The sequence below is a fragment of the Aulonocara sp. 'chitande type north' Nkhata Bay genome, linkage group LG3 (genome assembly GCF_057382095.1).
Source record: "Aulonocara sp. 'chitande type north' Nkhata Bay isolate Kocher_YH1m ecotype deep benthic linkage group LG3, A_spYH_male_GT1.1, whole genome shotgun sequence".
NCBI classification, from domain to species: Eukaryota; Metazoa; Chordata; class Actinopteri; order Cichliformes; family Cichlidae; genus Aulonocara; species Aulonocara sp. 'chitande type north' Nkhata Bay.
In genome coordinates this window covers 9,709,590-9,730,097 of record NC_141346.1, presented here as the reverse complement: position 1 = coordinate 9,730,097, position 20,508 = coordinate 9,709,590, and the positions used below count along the sequence as shown (strand labels likewise).

General features: G+C 47.0%; 1 protein-coding gene across 1 annotated transcript; it reads left to right on the top strand.

Annotated features, from left to right (window-relative positions):
* Window positions 1-12,727: 12,727 nt before the first annotated feature.
* Window positions 12,728-19,775, top strand: LOC147333864 (P2Y purinoceptor 14-like). The gene is made up of 4 exons (XM_086270794.1): window positions 12,728-12,794; window positions 18,062-18,176; window positions 18,277-18,536; window positions 18,729-19,775. The coding sequence occupies exons 2-4, from the start codon at window positions 18,072-18,074 to the stop codon at window positions 19,372-19,374; spliced, it is 1,011 nt and encodes a 336-aa protein (XP_086126920.1). The 5' UTR covers window positions 12,728-12,794; window positions 18,062-18,071; the 3' UTR covers window positions 19,375-19,775.
* Window positions 19,776-20,508: the final 733 nt, after the last annotated feature.

Here is a 20,508-nt window from a genome sequence, read left to right as displayed (position 1 = left end):
TTGTGCATTTAGGTCTTTCCTCCTGCCTGCCTGTTTCATGAAATAAAATAAACACCTCCGTCAAAAAGAGGCTCAAAGAGAAAATAAGTGAGCGTCTCTATTTGTGTCTCAAAGTGATAACAGTATCTTATCTTCAGTGAGTGTTTTGCAGTTTCTACTTTGTGGTTTCTAGCCACAGCTCATCTTTCTACATAAATACTGAGGGGGAAGTACTGAAATAGCAATCAGGTGATGACGAAGACTTAAAGGGGACTGCTGTATCTTCTTTCCAACCTTCTATTTTAGACTCAGATGTGTAGGTTAAATATTTGTTTTGACAATAGAAATGACAGCCATTTGCTGTTTAGTTAGCTCAATAAAATCAGTGGACAGCACCGAGAGATACAACTGAAAAGAAACAACAAGTTATGCAACATGCCTTAATTCGTATGTTACAGCACACAGTGAAAGTGTGTAGTGATTAGAGACTGTGTAGTGACTTTGAGGAAACAGATCATACAAAACAAACTTCATTGGTGATAAGATCTTTACCACTAATAGTAACTGTTAATGGAAGCTGTATTTATTTTAACAGTGTGTAAAGTGCAGAAGAAAATCCATCCATCCATCTTCATCCGCTTTATCCGAGGCCGGGTCGCGGGGGCAGCAGCCTAAGCAAAGAGGCCCAGACCTCCCTCTCCCCAGCCACCTCCTCCAGCTTATCTGGGGGAACACCAAGGCGTTCCCAGGCCAGCCGAGAGACATAATCTCTCCAGCGTGTCCTGGGTTAGAAATCCTGTCCATAAAAATTATGAACAGAACCGGAGACAAAGGGCAGCCCTGGCGGAGCCCATCACCCACCGGGAACGAGTCCGACTTTGCGAACCAAGCTCTTACAACGGTTGTATAGGGATTTAATGGCCCGTAGCAATGGGCCAGACACCCCATACTCCCGCAACACCTCCCACAGGATACCCCGAGGGACACGGTCGAATGCCTTCTCCAAGTCCACAAAACACATGTAGACTGGTTGGGCAAACTCCCATGCACCCTCAAGTATTCTCGAGAGGATTAAGAGCTGGTCCAGTGTTCCGCGACCAGGACGAAAACCGCATTGTTCCTCCTGTATCCGAGGTTCGACTAGCGGACGAACTCTCCTTTCCAGCACCCTGGCATAGACTTTCCCAGGGAGGCTGAGGAGTGTGATCCCCCTGTAGTTGGAACACACCCTCCGGTCCCCTTTCTTAAAGATGGGGACCACCACCCCGGTCTGCCAGTCCACAGTTACTGCCCCTGATCTCCACGCAACATTGCAGAGGCGTGTCAACCAGGACAGCCCTACAATGTCCAGAGCCTTCAGGAACTCGGGGCGGACCTCATCAACACCAGGGGCTCTGCCACCAAGGAGTTGTTTAACTGCCTCAGTGACCTCGCCCCCGGAAATTGGCGGGTCATTCCCCTCATCCCCAGACTCTGCTTCCTCCTCGGAAGACATGTCAGTGGGATTAAGGAGGTCCTCGAAGTATTCCTTCCACCACTTGACAATTTTCTCAGTCGACGTCAGCAGCGCTCCGCCAGCACTATACACAGTGCAGGTAGAGCACCGCTTTCCCCTCCTGAGACGTCTGACGGTTTGCCAGAATCTCTTCGAGGCAGTCCGAAAGTCTTTTTCCATGGCCTCTCAGAACTCCTCCCACACCCGAGTTTTTGCTTCAGCCACTGCCCGAGCCGCATTCCGCTTGGCCTGTTAATACCTGTCGGCTGCCTCCGGAGTCCCACAGGCTAACCAAGCCCAATAGGACTCCTTCTTCAGCCTGGTGGCTCCCTTCACCTCTGGTGTCCACCATTTGGTTTGGGGATTATCACCTTGGCAGGCACCAACCACCTTGCGGCCGCAGCTCAATGCAGCAGCTTCGGCAATGGAGCCGCTGAACATTGTCCATTCGGACTCAATGTCCCCAGTCTCCCTCGGAATGCTGTTGAAGCTCTGCCGGAGGTGTGCGTTGAAGATCTCGCGAACTGGGGCCTCTGCTAGACATTTCCAGCACACCCTCACTACGTGTTTAGGTGCACCGGGTCCGTCCAGCGTCCTCCCCCGCCACCTGATCCAACTCACCACCAGGTGGTGATCAGTTGACAGCTCAGCCCCTCTCTTTACCCGAGTGTCCAGAACATACGGTCGCAGGTCTGGTGATACGATTACAAAATCGATCATTGACCTACGGCCTAGAGCGTCCTGGTGCCACGTGCACTTATGGACACTCTTATGTTCGAACAGGGTGTTCGTTATGGCCAAACTGTGATTAGCACAGAAGTCCAATAACAAAGCACCGCTCGGGTTCAGATCAGGGAGGCCGTTCCTCCGAATCACGCCCCTCCAGGTCTCACTGTCGTTACCCACGTGAGCATTGAGTTCCCCCCCCCCCCCCCCCCCCCCGGAACTCTAAGAAGGCTAGGTACTCCAAACTGCCACTCGGCGCATAAGCGCAGATGACAGTCAGGACCCGTTCCCCGACCCTAAGGCGCAGGGAACAAACCCTCTCATCCACCGGGAAAAACCCCAACGTACCGGCAGCAAGCCGAGGGGATATTAGAATACCCACCCCAGCTTCCCCTGCCGCTCTTGCCCCTTCTCCCAGGCGAAAGCGACGTCCACGCGGCCGTCAGTTACCGGCAGATTCTGTGAGTCAGGAACGCAGTGTTTTTTCTGCTCCATCTGAGCGTGCATTCATGAACACTCTGTCAGTTATTCCTGAGTCTAGTAATTCAATGCCAGTTAACTCTGGGTTATTCAAATGTGAAAAGAGTAATTCAGAAACGGTTAATTCTTTGTCAGATACTCCAAGGTCCGTTAACACCTGCTCTGAGGATTTAAAGGACTGCTTTCATTCTGCCTCTCCCGAGTCCTGTGTTATACTACCCAGGGCTTTTAATCTGAAAGCTGAAAATAAGGAACACTATCTACTGGAAGCTCAGTTAGCCGCCCGGCCAGAAGGTCAGTTAGCCGCCCGGCCAGAAGCTCAGTTAGCTGCCCGGCCAGAAGCCCAGTTAGCCGCCTGGCCAGAAGCTCAGTTAGTCGCCCAGCCAGAAGCTCAGTTAGCCGCCCGGCCAGAAGCTCAGTTAGCCGCCCGGCCAGAAGCTCAGTTAGCCGCCCGGCCAGAAGCTCAGTCTCCCACTCCACCACCATTGTCATCACAACCATTATGTCAGTCACCCTCAGTTCAGCCTCCTGTTCAGCAGCTGGAGGGCCCGAGGAGCCCGTCCAGTCGCCAGCCGCATCCTCATCATCTTCGCCTGGTCCAGCCCCCGCAGCTTCATCATCTTCGCCTGGTCCAACTTCAGCTCCACCCACGCCGTCGCCTGGTCCAGCTTCAGCTCCACCCATGCCGTCGCCTCGTCCAGCTTCAGGTCCCCCCACGCCGTCACCTGGTCCGGCTTCAGCTCCACCCACGCCGTCGCCGGGTCCGGCTTCAGCATCCTCTTCGGCATCCTCATCAGCGTCGCCTGGTCCGGCTTCAGCATCCTCTTCGGCATCCTCATCAACGTGGCCTGGTCCAGCCTCCGCAGCTTCATCCTCGCCTGGTCCAGCCTCTGCAGCTTCATCCTCGCCTGGCCCAGCCTCTGCTTCAGCTTCATCCTCATCTGCCTCGCCTGGTCCGGCCTCCGCAGCTTCATCCTCGCCTGGCCCAGCCTCTGCTTCAGCTTCATCCTCGTCTGCCTCGCCTGGTCCGGCCTCCGTGTCTTCATCCTCGTCTGGTCCAGCCCCCGCATCAGCTCCAGCATCGCCTGCAGTGGCCTCCTCTTCAGCCCAGCCTGGCCCAGCCTCTGCTTCAGCTTCATCCTCATCTGGCTTGCCTGGTCCGGCCTCCGTGTCTTCATCCTCGTCTGGTCCAGCCCCCGCATCAGCTCCAGCATCGCCTGCAGTGGCCTCCTCTTCAGCGTCACCAGTTTCGTTTGGCCCAGCCTCCGCCTCGGCTTCTGCCTCGTCTGGTCCAGCCTCCGCCTCGGCTTCTGCCTCGTCTGGTCCAGCCTCCGCCTCGCCTGGTGCCGCAGGGATCACGCCACCTTCAGCTCCCAAACTACCGCCTCAACATCATCAAACATTTGTCAGGCCGCTTGTTGGGCATCATCACCACCGTGGCCGCCCTCCGGACTTCTGTTGCCACCCCCGCCTTCTGCGTGGACTACACGCCGCCACTGCCTTTCGCGTGGCTGGCCTCCAGACCTGCATTCGCGCCGCCGTTGCCGTCCGCACAGTCGGCCCCCGGACCTGCATTCGCGCCGCCATTGCCGTCCGCATGGTCGGCCCCCGGAACAGTTTCCGCGCCGCCGTTGCCATCCGCACGGTCGCCCTCCGGAACTGTTTCCATGCCACTGCCTACTGCGTGGCCGGCCTCCGGACCTGCCCCACTGCCGCTGCCATTCGCATGGTCGGCCTCCGGAACTGAACTGTTTTGGCTTCCTGCGCTGTCGGCCCCCTGAACTTGGCCATCTGGGCCTTTTTTGGACTCTGTCCCTCCGTCCTGGGCCCCCTCCGCCCGCCCTGGTCGGGTAGTTTTCTGTTTTGGTTTTGGTCCATTTTTGTGGTTCTGCTGGGCTGTCTGGAGCCAGCCCTTGAGGGGGGGTACTGTGGAGACACGGGGACCTGAGCTACTAATGGTGGTGAAGTAGATAACTGCACGGAAGACTGAACTGAGGGCGTCTGCACTGGCACAGGGGACTGAACTGATGTCTGTTGTAACGGTGGTGGTGAGAGTGGAGTAGGCGGTGGAGTTGATGACTTCACAGGAGACTGAACCAGAGGTGAGTGCACAGGAGACTGAGCTAGAGGTGAGTGCACAGGAGACTGAGCTAGAGGTAGTAGTGATAGTTGGGGGGGAAAGTGGAGCTGGTGATTGAGTGGATGACTGTGCTAAGGGAGGCTGCACTGGGGACAATGGAGACTGCACTGGGGACACTGGAGACTGCACTGGGGAAAGCTGAGATGCAGGAGACTGCAGTGACGGTTGTGCTGGAGGTGTAATGGGTGGAGGAGCAGCTGAATTGGCTGCGGGTTGGATGGCTAATGGCTCAGTGTCTTAATGGCAGGGCTATAGGTTGAATGACTCGCTGAGTAGCAGCCTGAATGGCTGAGTGTAGTGATGGTTGTGGCGGAAGAGAAACAGGTGGTAGTGTGGAAGATGGAGCTAAGGGTGACTGAGTGGCAGACTGAACTGATAACTGAAGCGATGGTAGAGGTGAAAATGGAGCTTGTGGTGGAGTTAATGGCTGTGCTAGCGTATCAGATCGCTCTCCCCGGGTAAGTCTGCTGGGTCCATATTGTGGTCGCGTCGTACTGTCATGAATCGCTGTGTGGCAGGCAGGAGTTGGACCCAAAATGCAGGACTCACAGACTCGGGGGGGGGGGGGGGGGGGTGAACTCAAAACACAGTTTTATTTGCTGGCAAGGAAAAGACATACAAACTAAACTAATCTAAACTGGGAACAACAAACTAAAACTCACAAGGAGACACAGGGAGATCCACACAGCACGAGAGACGACGCGACACTGACTCAGAGAAACACAGGGTTTAAATACACTGGGAAGTAACAAGGGGAATGAGACAAAGAAGGAGGGCACAGTTGGGAGAAATCAGGACTGACGAGACAAGCAAAGCAGGACGCATTCACATAAGACACGGACCATCAAAGTAAAACAGGAAGGATCACACAGAGACGCGAACTTGACACAGTGGAGACAGCAACTAAGAAACACAGAGACATAAACCATAAGGCAGAGGACTCTAAGAACCGAGAGACACAGAAGCGAACTCAAACATGCAGATACAGACTACACAGAACAGAGGGGACACAGAGAAACATGAAGGGCAAGGGATCGAAACTAGAAACCATAGAATAACTCACACAAGTACAATAATACAAACATCACAAAGAACTAAAAACGCTGGATCAGGAGACCCAGGACTGTGACATCAGGTCCCCATAAGGAGAATCATGTGCTAACGGCTGTCTAAATGACTCGGGTAAAGTTTGTAGCCTGCGTGCTTGTTGTTTTTGTCTGCTTCCACTTGTCTTTGCACTAGGATGATGTCGGCGTAAATGTGCAGTCATATTCGTTGTGTTCCCACTAGTGCTGTCAGTGTTAATCTAGTTAAAATGACATTAACGCCATAACACAGCCAATCTTAGTTAACGAGTTACCGCGGATCGGCCCGTGCGTGGGGCTGGACGGCGTCAACACGTTAACAAGCTAACTGCGCTAACGCACTAGTTCCCACCAATTGAGCACTGCGTGGCACATCCGACATACTGTTTTACTTTTGTCCATGACGCACTTACCTTCAGGGTCATGCTTCACATGAAAACCAAAATAGTTCCAAACGCCAGATCTGAATGAGGGTGGGGGAGGTTCAATTTGCCATGTTACAACGAGCTGTCTTGCTAGCTTGCGTTGCGCTCAGTGGCTCTGCACTCAACAGTGCAGCCTAGGCGGAGTAGTCGAATGCAGATCCACTGAGCGCTCAACACAGACAGCATCGTCAGAAGAAAAGTTGATAAAATAAATAAAAAAATTTGTATTGTTCGGTTCATATGCGTACCGAACCGAAAGCATTGTATCGAACGGTTCAATATCGATACATGTAATGTGGCACTTTAACCCATAATTTCATTTGGGATTAATAAAGTATTTTTGATTCTGATTCTTCATTCATCTGAGCTCCTGTCACCTTTTAGCTCAGTGGTTTTCAGTTGTTTGACTTGTGAGGGTGAAGGTGAGGGCCAGTGAAGTGATTAAAGGGGTAGGTGACAGAGTTAACTCAGACAAAATCTGGGATCTGCTCCCTATGATATTCTCTAGTGAAGGTACCGGATTGATGGCACCTTCAACAAGTTAAAGGATTGCGAAAAAAGTTGATTCTGTTCATCTCGATGTGCTGTTTTCAGCTGAAGAAACATCATCATTTATTCAAGTGACTTCTTCAGTCTCAGGTGGTTTCCCCAACCTTATAACCACACTGTGACCAAAATTGTTGTAGATCGAGTTCCCTGGCACAAACATAGTAATATAGTGTACACTGTTTAGTGTCAGAAGCCCACATAGCAGACAGGTCTGGCCCGGTATCAGAGCTGGTGTCAAACTGCTGGCTGATTTCTGGCATCGTAAGTGGTATGTCATCCTGATGTGGGCCAGGTCTGGCAAACCAGATCTGGGCCACCAAAGGGCCGTCATTCTTTGCGGTATGTGGGCCACGTGTAAGCACATTGTGTAAGCCAGGTCCGGGCCATACCAATTTTGCTATGTGGGGGAGGCTATAGTTCCTGACAACTGGATAAAATGAGCACCGCAAAAGCCCGAAAAAAGTAAAGAGGACAAAGATAACTTCATTAATTAAATTCTCATTAATAAAGTTAAAAACTATTTCACACAAGGGTTTCTTGGTTGAATAACAAATTATATACATTTAAGAGTATGTCCTGCAGCTTTTAGATGCATTCTTGTTCCAACACACCTGAATCAAATGAAAGGCTTGGTTCCACATTTGATGGCACACTGAAGAGGTAATTCAACCATCTGATTGAATGTATCGATATTGAACCGAGCTGGCCCCAGTGTTTTCTGGCATTTTCAACTCCTCACTGCAGGCATGTCATGTGCCTGCCTGCTTCAAGTCCTCCACCATAATCCCTGTCCCCAAGAAACCTAGGATCACTGGACTAAATGACTACAGACCCGTGGCTCTGACATCTGTGGTCATGAAGTCTTTTGAGCGCCTAGTTCTCTCCCATCTCAGGACCCTCACGGCCCCCCTCCTGGACCCCCTGCAGTTTGCATATAGAGCCAACAGGTCTGTAGACGACGCCATCAACATGGCCCTACACTTCATCCTGCAGCATCTGGACTCCCCAGGAACCTACGCCAGGATCCTGTTTGTGGACTTCAGCTCTGCCTTCAACACCATCCTTCCAGACCATCTCCGAGACAAGCTTTCCCAGATGAATGTGCCTGATCCCATCTGCCGGTGGATCACTGACTTCCTGACGGACAGGAAGCAGCATGTGAGGCTGGGAAAGAATGTCTCGGACTCCCGGACCATCAGCACCGGCTCCCCTCAGGGCTGTGTTCTTTCTCCTCTGCTCTTCTCCCTGTACACCAACTGCTGCACCTCCACCCACCAGTCTGTCAAGCTAATCAAGTTTGCAGATGACACCACCGTTATTGGACTCATCTCTGACGGGGATGAGTCTGCCTACAGGAGGGAGGTTGAACGTCTGGTGTCCTGGTGCAGCCACAACAACCTGGTGCTGAATGCCCAGAAGACAGTGGAGATTATTGTGGACTTCAGGAAGCACACAGCCCCACTCCCCCCCATCATCCTGGCTGACACCCCCATCACCTCTGTGGACTCATTCCGCTTCCTGGGTACCACCATCACCCAGGACCTGAAGTGGGAGCCCACCATCACCTCCGTCATCAAGAAAGCCCAGCAGAGGATGTACTTCCTGAGGCAGCTGAAGAAATTCAACCTGCCAACACGGACGATGATGCAGTTCTACACTGCAATCATCGAGTCCATCCTCACCTCCTCCATCACCGTGTGGTACGCTGGAGCCACTATCAGGGACAAACAGAGACTGCAGCGTGTTGTGCGCTCTGCTGAGAAGGTGATTGGCTGCAGACTCCCATCTTTGCAGGACCTGTACACCTCCAGGACATTGCGGCGTGCAGCTCGGATCTCAGCTGACCCTTCTCACCCTGGACACAGTCTGTTTGACCTGCTCCCCTCAGGCAGGAGGCTCCGGTCCATTCGCACCAGAACCTCTCGCCATAAGAACAGTTTCTTCCCCTCTGCTGTTGGACACATGAACAATAACCATATGACTGTACCCGCCACTAACACATGACCCTACGCTGTGTCACTGCATCATTCCATGTTTGGCACTGATCACCACCTGCACTCATGTATATATCTTTCAACGTAGCACTCTTAATTCTTATTCTCATGTATATATCTCATGTATATCTCATGCACATATCTTTCCACGTAGCACTTTTAATTCTTATCCCTACTTTTATTTTATTTTATTTTTTTTCCATGTCTATTTAAGTGCTATTTATGACACTATGTTTGCACTGAAGCACCGCAGCAATTTCCTAATGTTGTAAACCTGCTCAACATTTGGCAATAAACCCCATTCTGATTCTGATTCTGATTCAGCTGTGTTGGAGTAGGGATGCATCTAAAAGCTGCAGGACAGTATGGGCTCAAAATGTGGACATAAATATTTTGTACTTGTAAATCGGTTTTGTACTTGTAAATCAGGATTTGTATGTGTTAAAAAAATTTGTGTGTGTGTAAAAAAAAGTTCAAGTTCAAAAAAAGCGCCCCTCCGACAGCCAAACCCATCTGTTCTCTGATTGGATTGTTACATTTGTGATTGACATGACATTGACCAATCAGATGAAAGGAAGAAAAATAGGGTCAAAATTTGTACTTCTAACTTGCAGGGGTTTGTTTTGGCTAAGTACACACACAAATCTTTTTACGCACGCACAAATTTTTTTACACATACAAATCTTTTTTACGCACACACAAATTTTTTTTACACATACAAATCTTTTTTACACACACACAAATTTTTTTTACACATACAAATCCTGATTTACAAGTACAAAATATTTATGACCACATTTTGAGCCCATACAGGACTAGGGATGGGTACCGGTGTCTGGTGCCATGATGGCACCGGTTCTGACATAAACGGTAGTAACCAGACCGAAAAGCAGCGCACATTTCGGTGCTTTATTTCGGTGCTTTTTTTTCCTGAGCTGTGATACACTTCTAGCCAATCATTTTATGTTTCCGAGGATAGTAGGCGGGTCCGGGTACGTACGTTCTTTTATGCAGAGCTACAGATTAAAAATGCCCAAGGCGAAGCGGTCAAAAGTCTGGCTGTACTTCACAGCAAAATATGCAAACTCAGCAGCCTGCAACAAGTGCTTTAAGCTGATACTGTGATACTGTCAAAGGAGGTAACACCTCGAATCCGATGAAACACCGAGAAATGCGCCATATTTGATGGCAGCAGCAGCCGTTCTTCTCTGCGTGAGTAGCTTAATGTTGTTCGTGTGTAATTTACGTTGAGTAGGCTAACCACGTTATTATATTAATGCATGTAAGGTGAACTAGCAAACATCATCATAGCTACACAGTGTTGGGGAGTAACGGAATACATGTACCGCCGTTACGTATTTAAAATACAAAATATGAGTAACTGTATTCCGTTACAGTTACCGTTTAAAAAGGTGGTATTTAGAATACAGTTACTTTGTTGAAATAAATGGATTACACGGCGGTACTTTCCTGTTTCATATTGTCGCAGGTCAGGACTGTTTCGATTTTGTTTGACAGCTACGTTCTGTTGTTCCAGGCGGCAGCGTTGCGGTTGCCATGGTTACAGGGGGACGCTCTGCGTGTTTCCTGGGTGAGAGGCCTTTTTGTTGTTGTGCTAAGCTAATAGGCAGAATGCTACAGGCATAGCCCTAAAGAATGTAGCCTCATGGGCAGTGTAGTCCGTGCTGCAGGGAGAATGGACTGCCATACTCGTTATGTGTCTGTGAGCGCGAGGTGGAAGAAAAAGGAGAGTCGAAAAGTACGAGTTGTCATCGAGCAAAAACGGGAGCTGGAAGCATGTAAATATAATAATAACCACTGCAGCCAAGAAGAGAGCCTGATGAGCCCAGTTGTAAGTCATCTATTAAGACTCGACTTTACGCTGTGTTTGTGTTTTCCTCCGAAACAATAAGTTCTGTTGGAGAAACCTTTCAACGCTTCTCTCTGTCTCTCGCAAGCAGAGTTGACCCAGACAACAAAGTAAAGCCATTTTTCGGCTACAAGCCCAACAAGGAACCCGTATTAGTCAGAGGTCCCTTTAATACGGTTCGGAGCCGCGGACCTTCAGTAATAGTAATAAATCACACAGCAATAGTACATTCACGTAGTTGTAAAATGCATGATAATATATTAAGTAATCCAAAGTATTCAGAATACATTACTCTCATTGAGTAACGTAACGGAATACGTTACAGAATACATTTTAGGGCATGTATTCTGTATTCTGTAATGGAATACATTTCAAAAGTAACCTTCCCAACACTGTAGCTACATGCGGCTGTCTTCTTGTTTGATGGCAGATACTCCCTTCACCCTGGCCAAAAAGGCTAAAATGACCAAAGAAAAAGAGGGAAACAGCTAAACATGAGAGGTTTTTGGACAAAGTTTGTTTTTTTTCCATTGTTTAAGCACTGCTTCCAGCTAAGAGTGATGCCATATATGCCCCATAGCTGCAGAAAAGGCTAACATTGTTATCTTTTTACAAAAAATCAGCTGAATATGAGAGGTTTTTGAACCAATTTTGTGTTCTCCATTCTTTAAGCACCGGTTTGAGCACCGTTTGAGCACCGGCACCATTTCAAAAGTACCGATTTGGCACCGGTATCGGATAAAACCTAAACGATACCCATCCCTATACAGGACAGTAGCTCTCAAGGACTGGAGCTGGAGACTGTTGGGATTAATTTTTATCTGTAAGGCTAATATCTCATAATTTGCATCACATACAGTATTTGTATTTTATTCTTTACTGCACACAGTATATTGTAGAGCAGTTGTGCCCACTCTGATACAAGCAGACACAACACTTTCTCACAACTCCCTCACAGGAATGTGGCCTCAATCATGAATCTGCTGTTATGATATGCACTTTGTCCACTTCTTTAACTCTACAGGCCTGACTGGAGGGCAAGAGGTGGTTGCCATGGTAATGGGAGCGTTGCTAGCAGAAGGTTAAATCTCTATATAAGAAGATGCCCAGAAAGCTGCAGAAGAAGAAACGTGAGCATGTATCAGACCTAAGACACCTTCAACTGATTCCACCAATCATGCTAACATTCTGTTTCTGTGACCCGCAATACAGTTACAATACAGAAGGTCCCTGGTGCTGTGTAACAGTAATTTTAAATTGTAACAATTTGATAATGATTCGTGAAAACGTTTAATTGGAGGAAATTAGTCTTCTCTCATGAAAAAAAACCTAACAAGATTCCTGTTTTATACATTTTAAATATAAAAATCAGTTGATGCATATTTTAGACACTGATATCTATAAATGTTTTTTTTTCTGAATTAATGGATTTGGATGAGGAGGGGAAATGGTCGTTGGTTAATGATGGGAAATGGTTTTCTCCAGTGCGTTCATAGTTTTTGGATCAGCATTCAAGGCAGCTGTGGCTCACGAAGCAGAGTGTGTCATCTACCAATCAAAAGGTCAGTGGTTTGATCCTTATTGATCCACATTGTACACTGGAGTTTCTTTAAAAACTGAACCCAGATTTACATCAGCCTCATTGCATCCATTGGCCAGCACCATCAATCGATTGACCTTTGAGCTGAGGAAATATTTGAGTTGTTCAGAAAGTCTTGGGATCCATGACACTTGTTTCAGATGCAATCTGAATTGGCTTCAGGTGCTGTCTCATGTTAGCTGTAGTGATGAAGAGGTGAAGGACATTAGTAAAAAATCAATCAGTGTCAATAAAGTGAGTCAGTGCTAAAATAAGAAGTGTAGCAGCAGCTGATCAGAGAATGACTCGACTCTTTTGGACACGTGTCGTGTCAGTTTAACAGTGAAGACAAAGAGGAAATAGGCCAGTGTGCAGGGCAGCAGTGATGTCACTGTGCATTTCCTTAGTTACAGTGGTACCATCACACTGAGAACGGCTGAAGCAACTTTTCCTCCTCGCAGCAGAACCAGAGGTGAGTCCGGATGGTATCTGATTCTCACATTTAATACTGACAGAAAAACTAAATAAGATCATTTTAAACCAGTCCTGATTTAAGGAACAAAAGTAATTGGGTTAGTGTTTTGGAAGCTAATCTGGACATACGATTACAAGTCTCTTATTGACTAAGGTTCGTGGTGTCCTGGTGCCAGATGCATGGACAAACAACCTTACGCTCAAACATGATAATGTTGTTTAGAACATACTGTGACTAACACATCATTATATTTAGAAAAAAATCAGGAAGGGGTCAAATACTTTTTCAGCACAATATAAAACCTGTTTAACACAAGTTATCAGCAAGTCAGGTTACAAGAGACGATCAATCATTGTGTGTTTTCTGATTTACAGTGATGCCATTAAACCACCAAGGCTTTATGACTTACAAAAATTTAAATTCTAACTAACTTTTAACAACTAATCAGGAAGTTACGTGTCTGAGTTTTCTGTGCAGCAGTTTCAGTGGTCATAAACAGGAAAGACAACAGGGTTGAGGTTAGAGCTGCGCTGTGTCTTTTATCAGAATCAGAATCAGAATCAGAAAGGGTTTTATTGCCAAATGTTGAGTGGGTTTACAACATTAGGAAATTGCTGCGGTGCTTCAGTGCAAACATACTGTTATAAATTACACTTAAATAGACATGAAAATAAAAATAAGAATAAGAATTAAAAGTGCTAATAAGAATTAAAAGTGCTAAGTAGATAGATAGATAGATAGATAGATAGATAGATAGATAGATAGATAGATAGATAGATAGATAGATAGATAGATAGATAGATAGATAGATAGATAGATAGATAGATAGATAGATAGATAGATAGATAGATAGATAGATATGTACATGATATATACATGAGTGCAGGTGGTGATCAGAGCCAAACATGGAATGATGCAGTGAACACAGCGTAGGGTCATGTGTTAGTGGTGGGAACAGTCATATGGTTATTGTTCATGTGTCCAACAGCAGAGGGGAAGAAACTGTTCTTATGGCGAGAGGTTCTGGTGCGAATGGACCGGAGCCTCCTGCCTGAGGGGAGCAGGTCAAACAGACTGTGTCCAGGGTGAGAAGGGTCAGCTGAGATCCGAGCTGCACGCCCCAGTGTCCTGGAGGTGTACAGGTCCTGCAGAGATGGGAGTCTGCAGCCAATCACCTTCTCAGCAGAGCGCACAACACGCTGCAGTCTCTGTTTGTCCCTGATAGTGGCTCCCGCGTACCACACGGTGATGGAGGAGGTGAGGATGGACTCGATGATTGCAGTGTAGAATTGCATCATCGTCCGTGTTGGCAGGTTGAATTTCTTCAGCTGCCTCAGGAAGTACATCCTCTGCTGGGCTTTCTTAATGACGGAGGTGATGGTGGGCTCCCACTTCAGGTCCTGGGTGATGGTGGTACCCAGGAAGCGGAATGAGTCCACAGAGGTGATGGGGGTGTCAGTCAGGATGATGGGGGGGAGTGGAGCTGTGTGCTTCCTGAAGTCCACAATAATCTCCACTGTCTTCTGGGCATTCAGCACCAGGTTGTTGTGGATGCACCAGGACACCAGACGTTCAACCTCCCTCCTGTAGGCAGACTCATCCCCGTCCGAGATGAGTCCAATAACGGTAGTGTCATCTGCAAACTTGATTAGCTTGACAGACTGGTGGGTGGAGGTGCAGCAGTTGGTGTACAGGGAGAAGAGCAGAGGAGAAAGAACACAGCCCTGAGGGGAGCCGGTGCTGATGGTCCGGGAGTCCGAGACATTCTTTCCCAGCCTCACATGCTGCTTCCTGTCTGTCAGGAAGTCAGTGATCCACCGGCAGATGGGATCAGGCACATTCATCTGGGAAAGCTTGCCTCGGAGATGGTCTGGAAGGATGGTGTTGAAGGCAGAGCTGAAGTCCACAAACAGGATCCTGGCGTAGGTCCCTGGGGAGTCCAGATGCTGCAGGATGAAGTGTAGGGCCATGTTGATGGCGTCATCTACAGACCTGTTGGCTCTGTATGCAAACTGCAGGGGGTCCAGGAGGGGGGCCGTGAGGGTCTTGAGATGGGAGAGAACTAGGCGCTCAAATGACTTCATGACCACAGATGTCAGAGCCACGGGTCTGTAGTCATTTAGTCCAGTGATCCTAGGTTTCTTGGGGACAGGGATTATGGTAGAGGACTTGAAGCAGGTAGGCACATGACATGCCTGCAGTGAGGAGTTGAAAATGCCAGAAAATACTGGGGCCAGCTCGTTTGCACAGTGTCTGAGGGTGGCAGGAGACACACCGTCTGGGCCAGGAGCTTTTCGAGCATTCAGACTCTTAAACTGCTTCCTCACATCTGCTTCATGAATATGAAGAGTTGTGGTGGGAGGAGGTGGTGTGAAATCCTCTTTTGTGTGGGGTGAGGAGGGGGGTGTTGTAGGTGAACAGTTTGAAGGTGGTGATGGCTCTATGGAGGGGGGAGAGGTGGGGGAATTAGTGTCCAAAGTGTCTCTATTGTTGGGGCCGTTGGAGGTGTGAAGGCTGCCTGATGGCTCGTCAAAACGGCAGTAAAAGTCGTTTAGGGTGTTGGCTAAGAGCAAGTCATCAGTGGAGTGGGGGGTTTTAGGCTTGTAGTTGGTGATATTCCTAAAACCTTTCCACACAGAGGCCGAGTCATTCTCTGAGATCTGCTGCTGCATCTTCTCAGAGTGCTGATGTTTAGCAATGTCCACTTCTTTAGTGAACCTGTACTTGGCCTCTCTGTAGCAGTCCCTGTCTCCGCTTCTGAACGCCTTTCTCTTTTCCAGCCACAGCTTTTTGAGTTTAGCAGTAAACCAGGGTTTGTCATTGTTATAACTCACCCTGGTGCGTAATGGCACAATGCTGTCCTCACAGAAGTGGATATAGGAGGTGACAGTGTCCGTAAACTCGTCCAAGCTGTTAGAAGCAGCCTTCATTGTGTCCCAGTCTGTAGACTCCAAACACGTGCGAAGCTCCTCCACAGCCTCGTTGCTCCACAGTTTTTTGGTCCTCACGACAGGTTTGGAGAGCTTCAGCCTCTGTCTGTACGCGGGGATTAGGTGGATCATGACGTGGTCAGAAAGTCCGAGTGAAGCGCGGGGCACCGCACGATAGGCCCCGCTGATCGTGCTGTAACAGTGGTCTAATGTCCTCTCCTCTCTGGTCGGGCATTTAATATACTGCTTGTATTTGGGAAGCTCATGGCTCAGATTGGCTTTGTTAAAGTCCCCAAGAGCAATAATGAGGGAGTCCAGGAATGTCCGCTCCATGTGCAGTATCTGCTCCGCGAGTGCGCACTGAGCTGCCTGCGCATCCGCATCTGGCGGGATGTAAACAGCGGCCAGGATGAATGAAGCAAACTCCCGCGGAGAATAAAACGGTTTGCAGTGAATAAAAAGGTATTCCAGAGAGGAAGAGCAGTGCTGAGCAATCATTGTTACGTCTGTGCACCAGCCACTATTAATGTAGAAGCAGACACCTCCACCTTTGGTCTTACCAGAGAGAGAGGCCTGCCGGTCCGCGCGCAGCAGATGAAAGCCCTCCAGCTTGAGCGCGCTGTCCGGGATGTCCTCACAGAGCCACGACTCCGTAAAACATAAGACACAGGAGGAGGCAAAGTCTCTGTTCATGCTTCTCATCAGGTCCAGCTCGTCTATCTTATTCCTGAGTGAGCGTACATTGGAAAGGAAGATCCCAGGAAGAGCAGTTCACAGTCCGCGTTTCCTCAGACGCACGAGTGCACCGGCTCGCTTACCTCTCTTTCGGCGTCTCACTTTCCTGATCAGAGTCTGCAGTAAATCTGCCGCAGATGCGACAAATATTGGAAGTAAATCCCCAGGTGTTGTAGTCCTGTAGTTAAGAAGCTCTTCTCTGGTGTAAGAATATCCAGAGGAGTGCCCAGACACAGAAGTTATGCACAAAAACAAGACAGAAGTAATGCACTGAAGCACCAGGGCATCCATACGCGGCGCCATCTTGGATATGGTTTACAATTTAACCTGGAAGACATAACAACAGAAGTAACTTTTCATCATCACAAAAAACTGCAGAGGGATACGTTAAATACAGGTCCAGCTGGATTCTCAGACTCACATCTTTTGTGCTTCTGCTGATTTTAAAAAATGTCAATTATCATTTTTAATAGTTCCTGACATGTGGAGCAAAAACAATCAATGATTAATAACACAGCTGAGTTCAGCGTTCAAGAGATGTCAATCCAGCATCATGATAAAAAATACTTTTAGTTAACTGAGCATGCAACCTCAAAGTTCATCTGTTCCAAGTAATTAGTTTCTCTCTGGTCCCAGTGTGTACCCTCTCGTTTCCCACCCTCTCGTTATCCTGCCTGTATTTAAGTTAAGTGTTTCTAGTTTCTATTTTTTTTAGCTTTGTATGTTTGTGCTTTAGCGTTCAGTATTAGAGTAATTAAAGCTGCCTCTTTTAGTTCACTCCCTTTGTTTCCAAGTCCTGCTATTGGGGCCTAGCTCTGCCTACCACACAGTCATCGTGATAATTTCAATGTCAAAGTCAATTTTACTTATATTGCACATTTCATTCTTTAAAGGAATTAAAACAGCAAAACAAAACATTGAAATATATAAACTTGCAGGCAATTCGAGTAAATTCCTTTAACTTGATATCCAAGCTCATTGGAGTCCAGGAGGCCTGCCATGACTGCCCTTCACCGTCAGGCCTGGTGTCAGTACCATGTGCACTGGAACGTGAACATATAGAGAAACGTTATGTTCAGCGATGAGTCCAGGTTCTGCCTACAGCTCACTGCTTCAGCTTGTGCTTAATGGATTGTCATAAGGATTCATGAGAGGGTTGACGTATCTTTACTAATGAATGCTTCCTTCCACAACTAAGGTACTAATGTACAGAATGTGTGTAGGTGCATGTGTGTCTGTGCGTTTCCAGCCATACCATACATAGACAGATGACCTTTCAATGAACCTAACGTGTGTGTATGAGCTATGCTCAAAAAGCAGAAGCATCTTGCTAAACTATAAAAACAGAAACTTGCAATTGATCATATCTGAAATGAACATTTAAAGGTGTGAAATCTCGCATTTTAATAGAACAGAACAGTCTGGTTTAAAGCTATTGTATGTTTCCTTCCACAACTGCAGACTGTAACCTGTAGCACAATATCTAAAATTGTTCCAACATTAATTTAACAAAACAAATTAAGAGTGAATCATTTTAAAAAATGAACCTATAAATTCAGTTTAAAAGACTGTTTTTTTTAAAGTGTTTTTTTTTTCCAGCACCAGAAACATGGTTCACCCCAAAAATGAAACACTGTCTTCGGACCAGAACTGTGGTAATGTCGACACATCAGCCAACCCTTTCTTTATGCTGGTCTACAGTCTGGTGTTTCTGGTAAGTTTCAAATTTTCATGTGTTTTGCTAGAAACTGGTTTAAGGTTCTCTGTGCATCTACAAACGTCCTGTTCTCTCCATCCTCTCTGTGTCTCTACAGGTGGGTTTACCCCTCAATGGCTTCATCATGAAGTTTTACTGTTGTCGGGCTCGGCAGCAGGCATCCAGCAGCTTCATGGTCTACCTGAAGAACCTGACAGCTGCTGACTTCCTGCTCTGCCTCTCTCTGCCACTGCGCATCGCCCACTATGCCATCAGGTCTCCCATCATTTGGCTGCTCCACTGCACAGTTGGAGCTTCTGCTTTTTTCCTCAACATGTACGCCAGCATCATATTTATGGCGTACATCGCTGCCAATAGGTAAGAATCTTTACTGATTTCAGACTGTAGTTAACAACAACGTAAAAACTAGATTAAGTGGTTAAGTACACACCCTGTGCTCCTCACAAAAGCATGAATGTACCTTTTTCTGGCTCAGTATTTACTTTTGCAGTTTTGGCACTGTTGTGATTAGTGAAGTTGTATTCTGCCTCCTTCCTCTTCTGTCTGCAGGTATCGGAAAATCGTACATCCTTCAGGAACTGTACGAACAGTACGAACTGCGAGAATCATCTCTGTCATCACCTGGGTTATTCTCCTGGCTCCAACAATCACTTTTATCAGCTTTTTTATCAGCTCCAAGGAACCTTTGACCTCTAATTACTGTGTTGATTCCTTTAGTTCATCAGTCAGCCTGCTGTACAAAATCCTCCACACCTTCTCTGCAATCATTGTCCTCTTGGTCTTCATATCCATGGTCTTCTTCTACTACAGCATCTCCCGCAGGGTGTTGCAGTCACAGCAGAGGCAGCTGGCCTCCTCTGGTTCTGAGAAGCTGGTGAAGTCTCGCAGGAACATGTTGGTGCTGGTCAGCATCTTCTGTGTTTGCTTTGTCCCCTATCACCTGGTTCGTCTTCCCTACCCCTTTCTGCGGACCAGCTGCTCTGTGGTTCCAGTTTTGTACTACCTGCAGGAGGCGGCCGCCATGGTGTCAGTTTTCAACGTCTGTCTGGACCCTGTTGTTTACTTTTACCTCTGTAAGACTTTTCGAGCTCAGGTGAGAAAGGCGTCCAGGAGGACCAACATCCAACAAGCAAATGAGGAGAGCGAGAGCAGCAGGGAGCAGCTGGACATCACTACTTCAACACCAGTGATGTAAGGCAACATACAGCATTTGAGAGTCCGATTAGTGAAACCAGTATCATGGATCCCCGTCCTCATGAACCGCAGGACTTCTTCTGTGCTCAGATATCAACATGAGGCTGAACTCAGCACAAACACACAGGTGTCAGTGTTGCTAGCATTTAACTTTAGCATGAATGAAGTGAACCAGTGTGTGGGCAGATTCAAAGAAAAAATGCATATCATTAAATATCTGTCTCTGGAAACAGTTTTAACATTCACACATATCCAGATGAGCTTTTTATCTCTCGGCAGTAATCTCTACATTTTATTATGAAAATCTTAAACTCTAAAAGGCTTGGAAATGAATTTACTGCTTTTGCTTATAAAGAAAATATCTAAGATTTCCAGGCTGGTTTGCTTCTTTACTGATTTTCAACACAGATGTTGTCACATGTTTGTTCTGCACTGGAGCTAAAAAATAAATAAATAATGTTTTAATGTTTTGTTTGGTTGTTTCAAAGAATTAGTGATGGGATTTCCGGCTGTTTTTAGAGAGCCGGCACTTTCGGCTCCGAACCGCTCTTCAGGTTGTTTTGTTGCTTTAGATAATTTATTATTAACAACAATATAAAATTAAGCACAAACGGAATTACTAATGAAAAAAAAAAGTGGTTTTATTTATATATGTTTATATGTAAATATATGCGGTGGCCATGTACAACACGTACAAACTCCAAAACACATTTCTAGCGTTAACTGAACTTCCAAAACAGCTACTTAGATCACTTAAATGACACAATTGAAAGCATGTGTGTATTGTTTGTGTTTTTATACACAAGCACTCATATATATTAAAATAATTTAAAAAAATGTTTATTTACCTGTTACTACCACACACCAAATCCAGTCGTTGGAAGTGCGCCCAGCATCCTGGAGCACTTCTGTTGTGTTTTGTACATGTTTTGGAGTTTTTACCTGTTTTGAAATTTGTATGTGCTTTGTCTCTAGGAGCCACCGTAAATATACTTTTATTTATTTACTCCACATAAAATGTAATAAATAAATCATATAATACTAAAACCAACTATTCACATTTCAGCTTTTAACTATTTAAATTTTCAGCTTTTTCCTTTTAAGGAAATTTTAAGTGAAACAACACAAAACACTG

Coding starts and splice junctions, on each gene's coding strand:
- LOC147333864 (XM_086270794.1), top strand. CDS start 18,072: ATGGTTCACCCCAAAAATGAAACACTGTCTTCGGACCAGAACTGTGGT. Junction 18,177..18,276: donor TCTACAGTCTGGTGTTTCTG/GTAAGTTTCAAA, acceptor GTGTCTCTACAG/GTGGGTTTACCCCTCAATGG. Junction 18,537..18,728: donor GCGTACATCGCTGCCAATAG/GTAAGAATCTTT, acceptor TTCTGTCTGCAG/GTATCGGAAAATCGTACATC.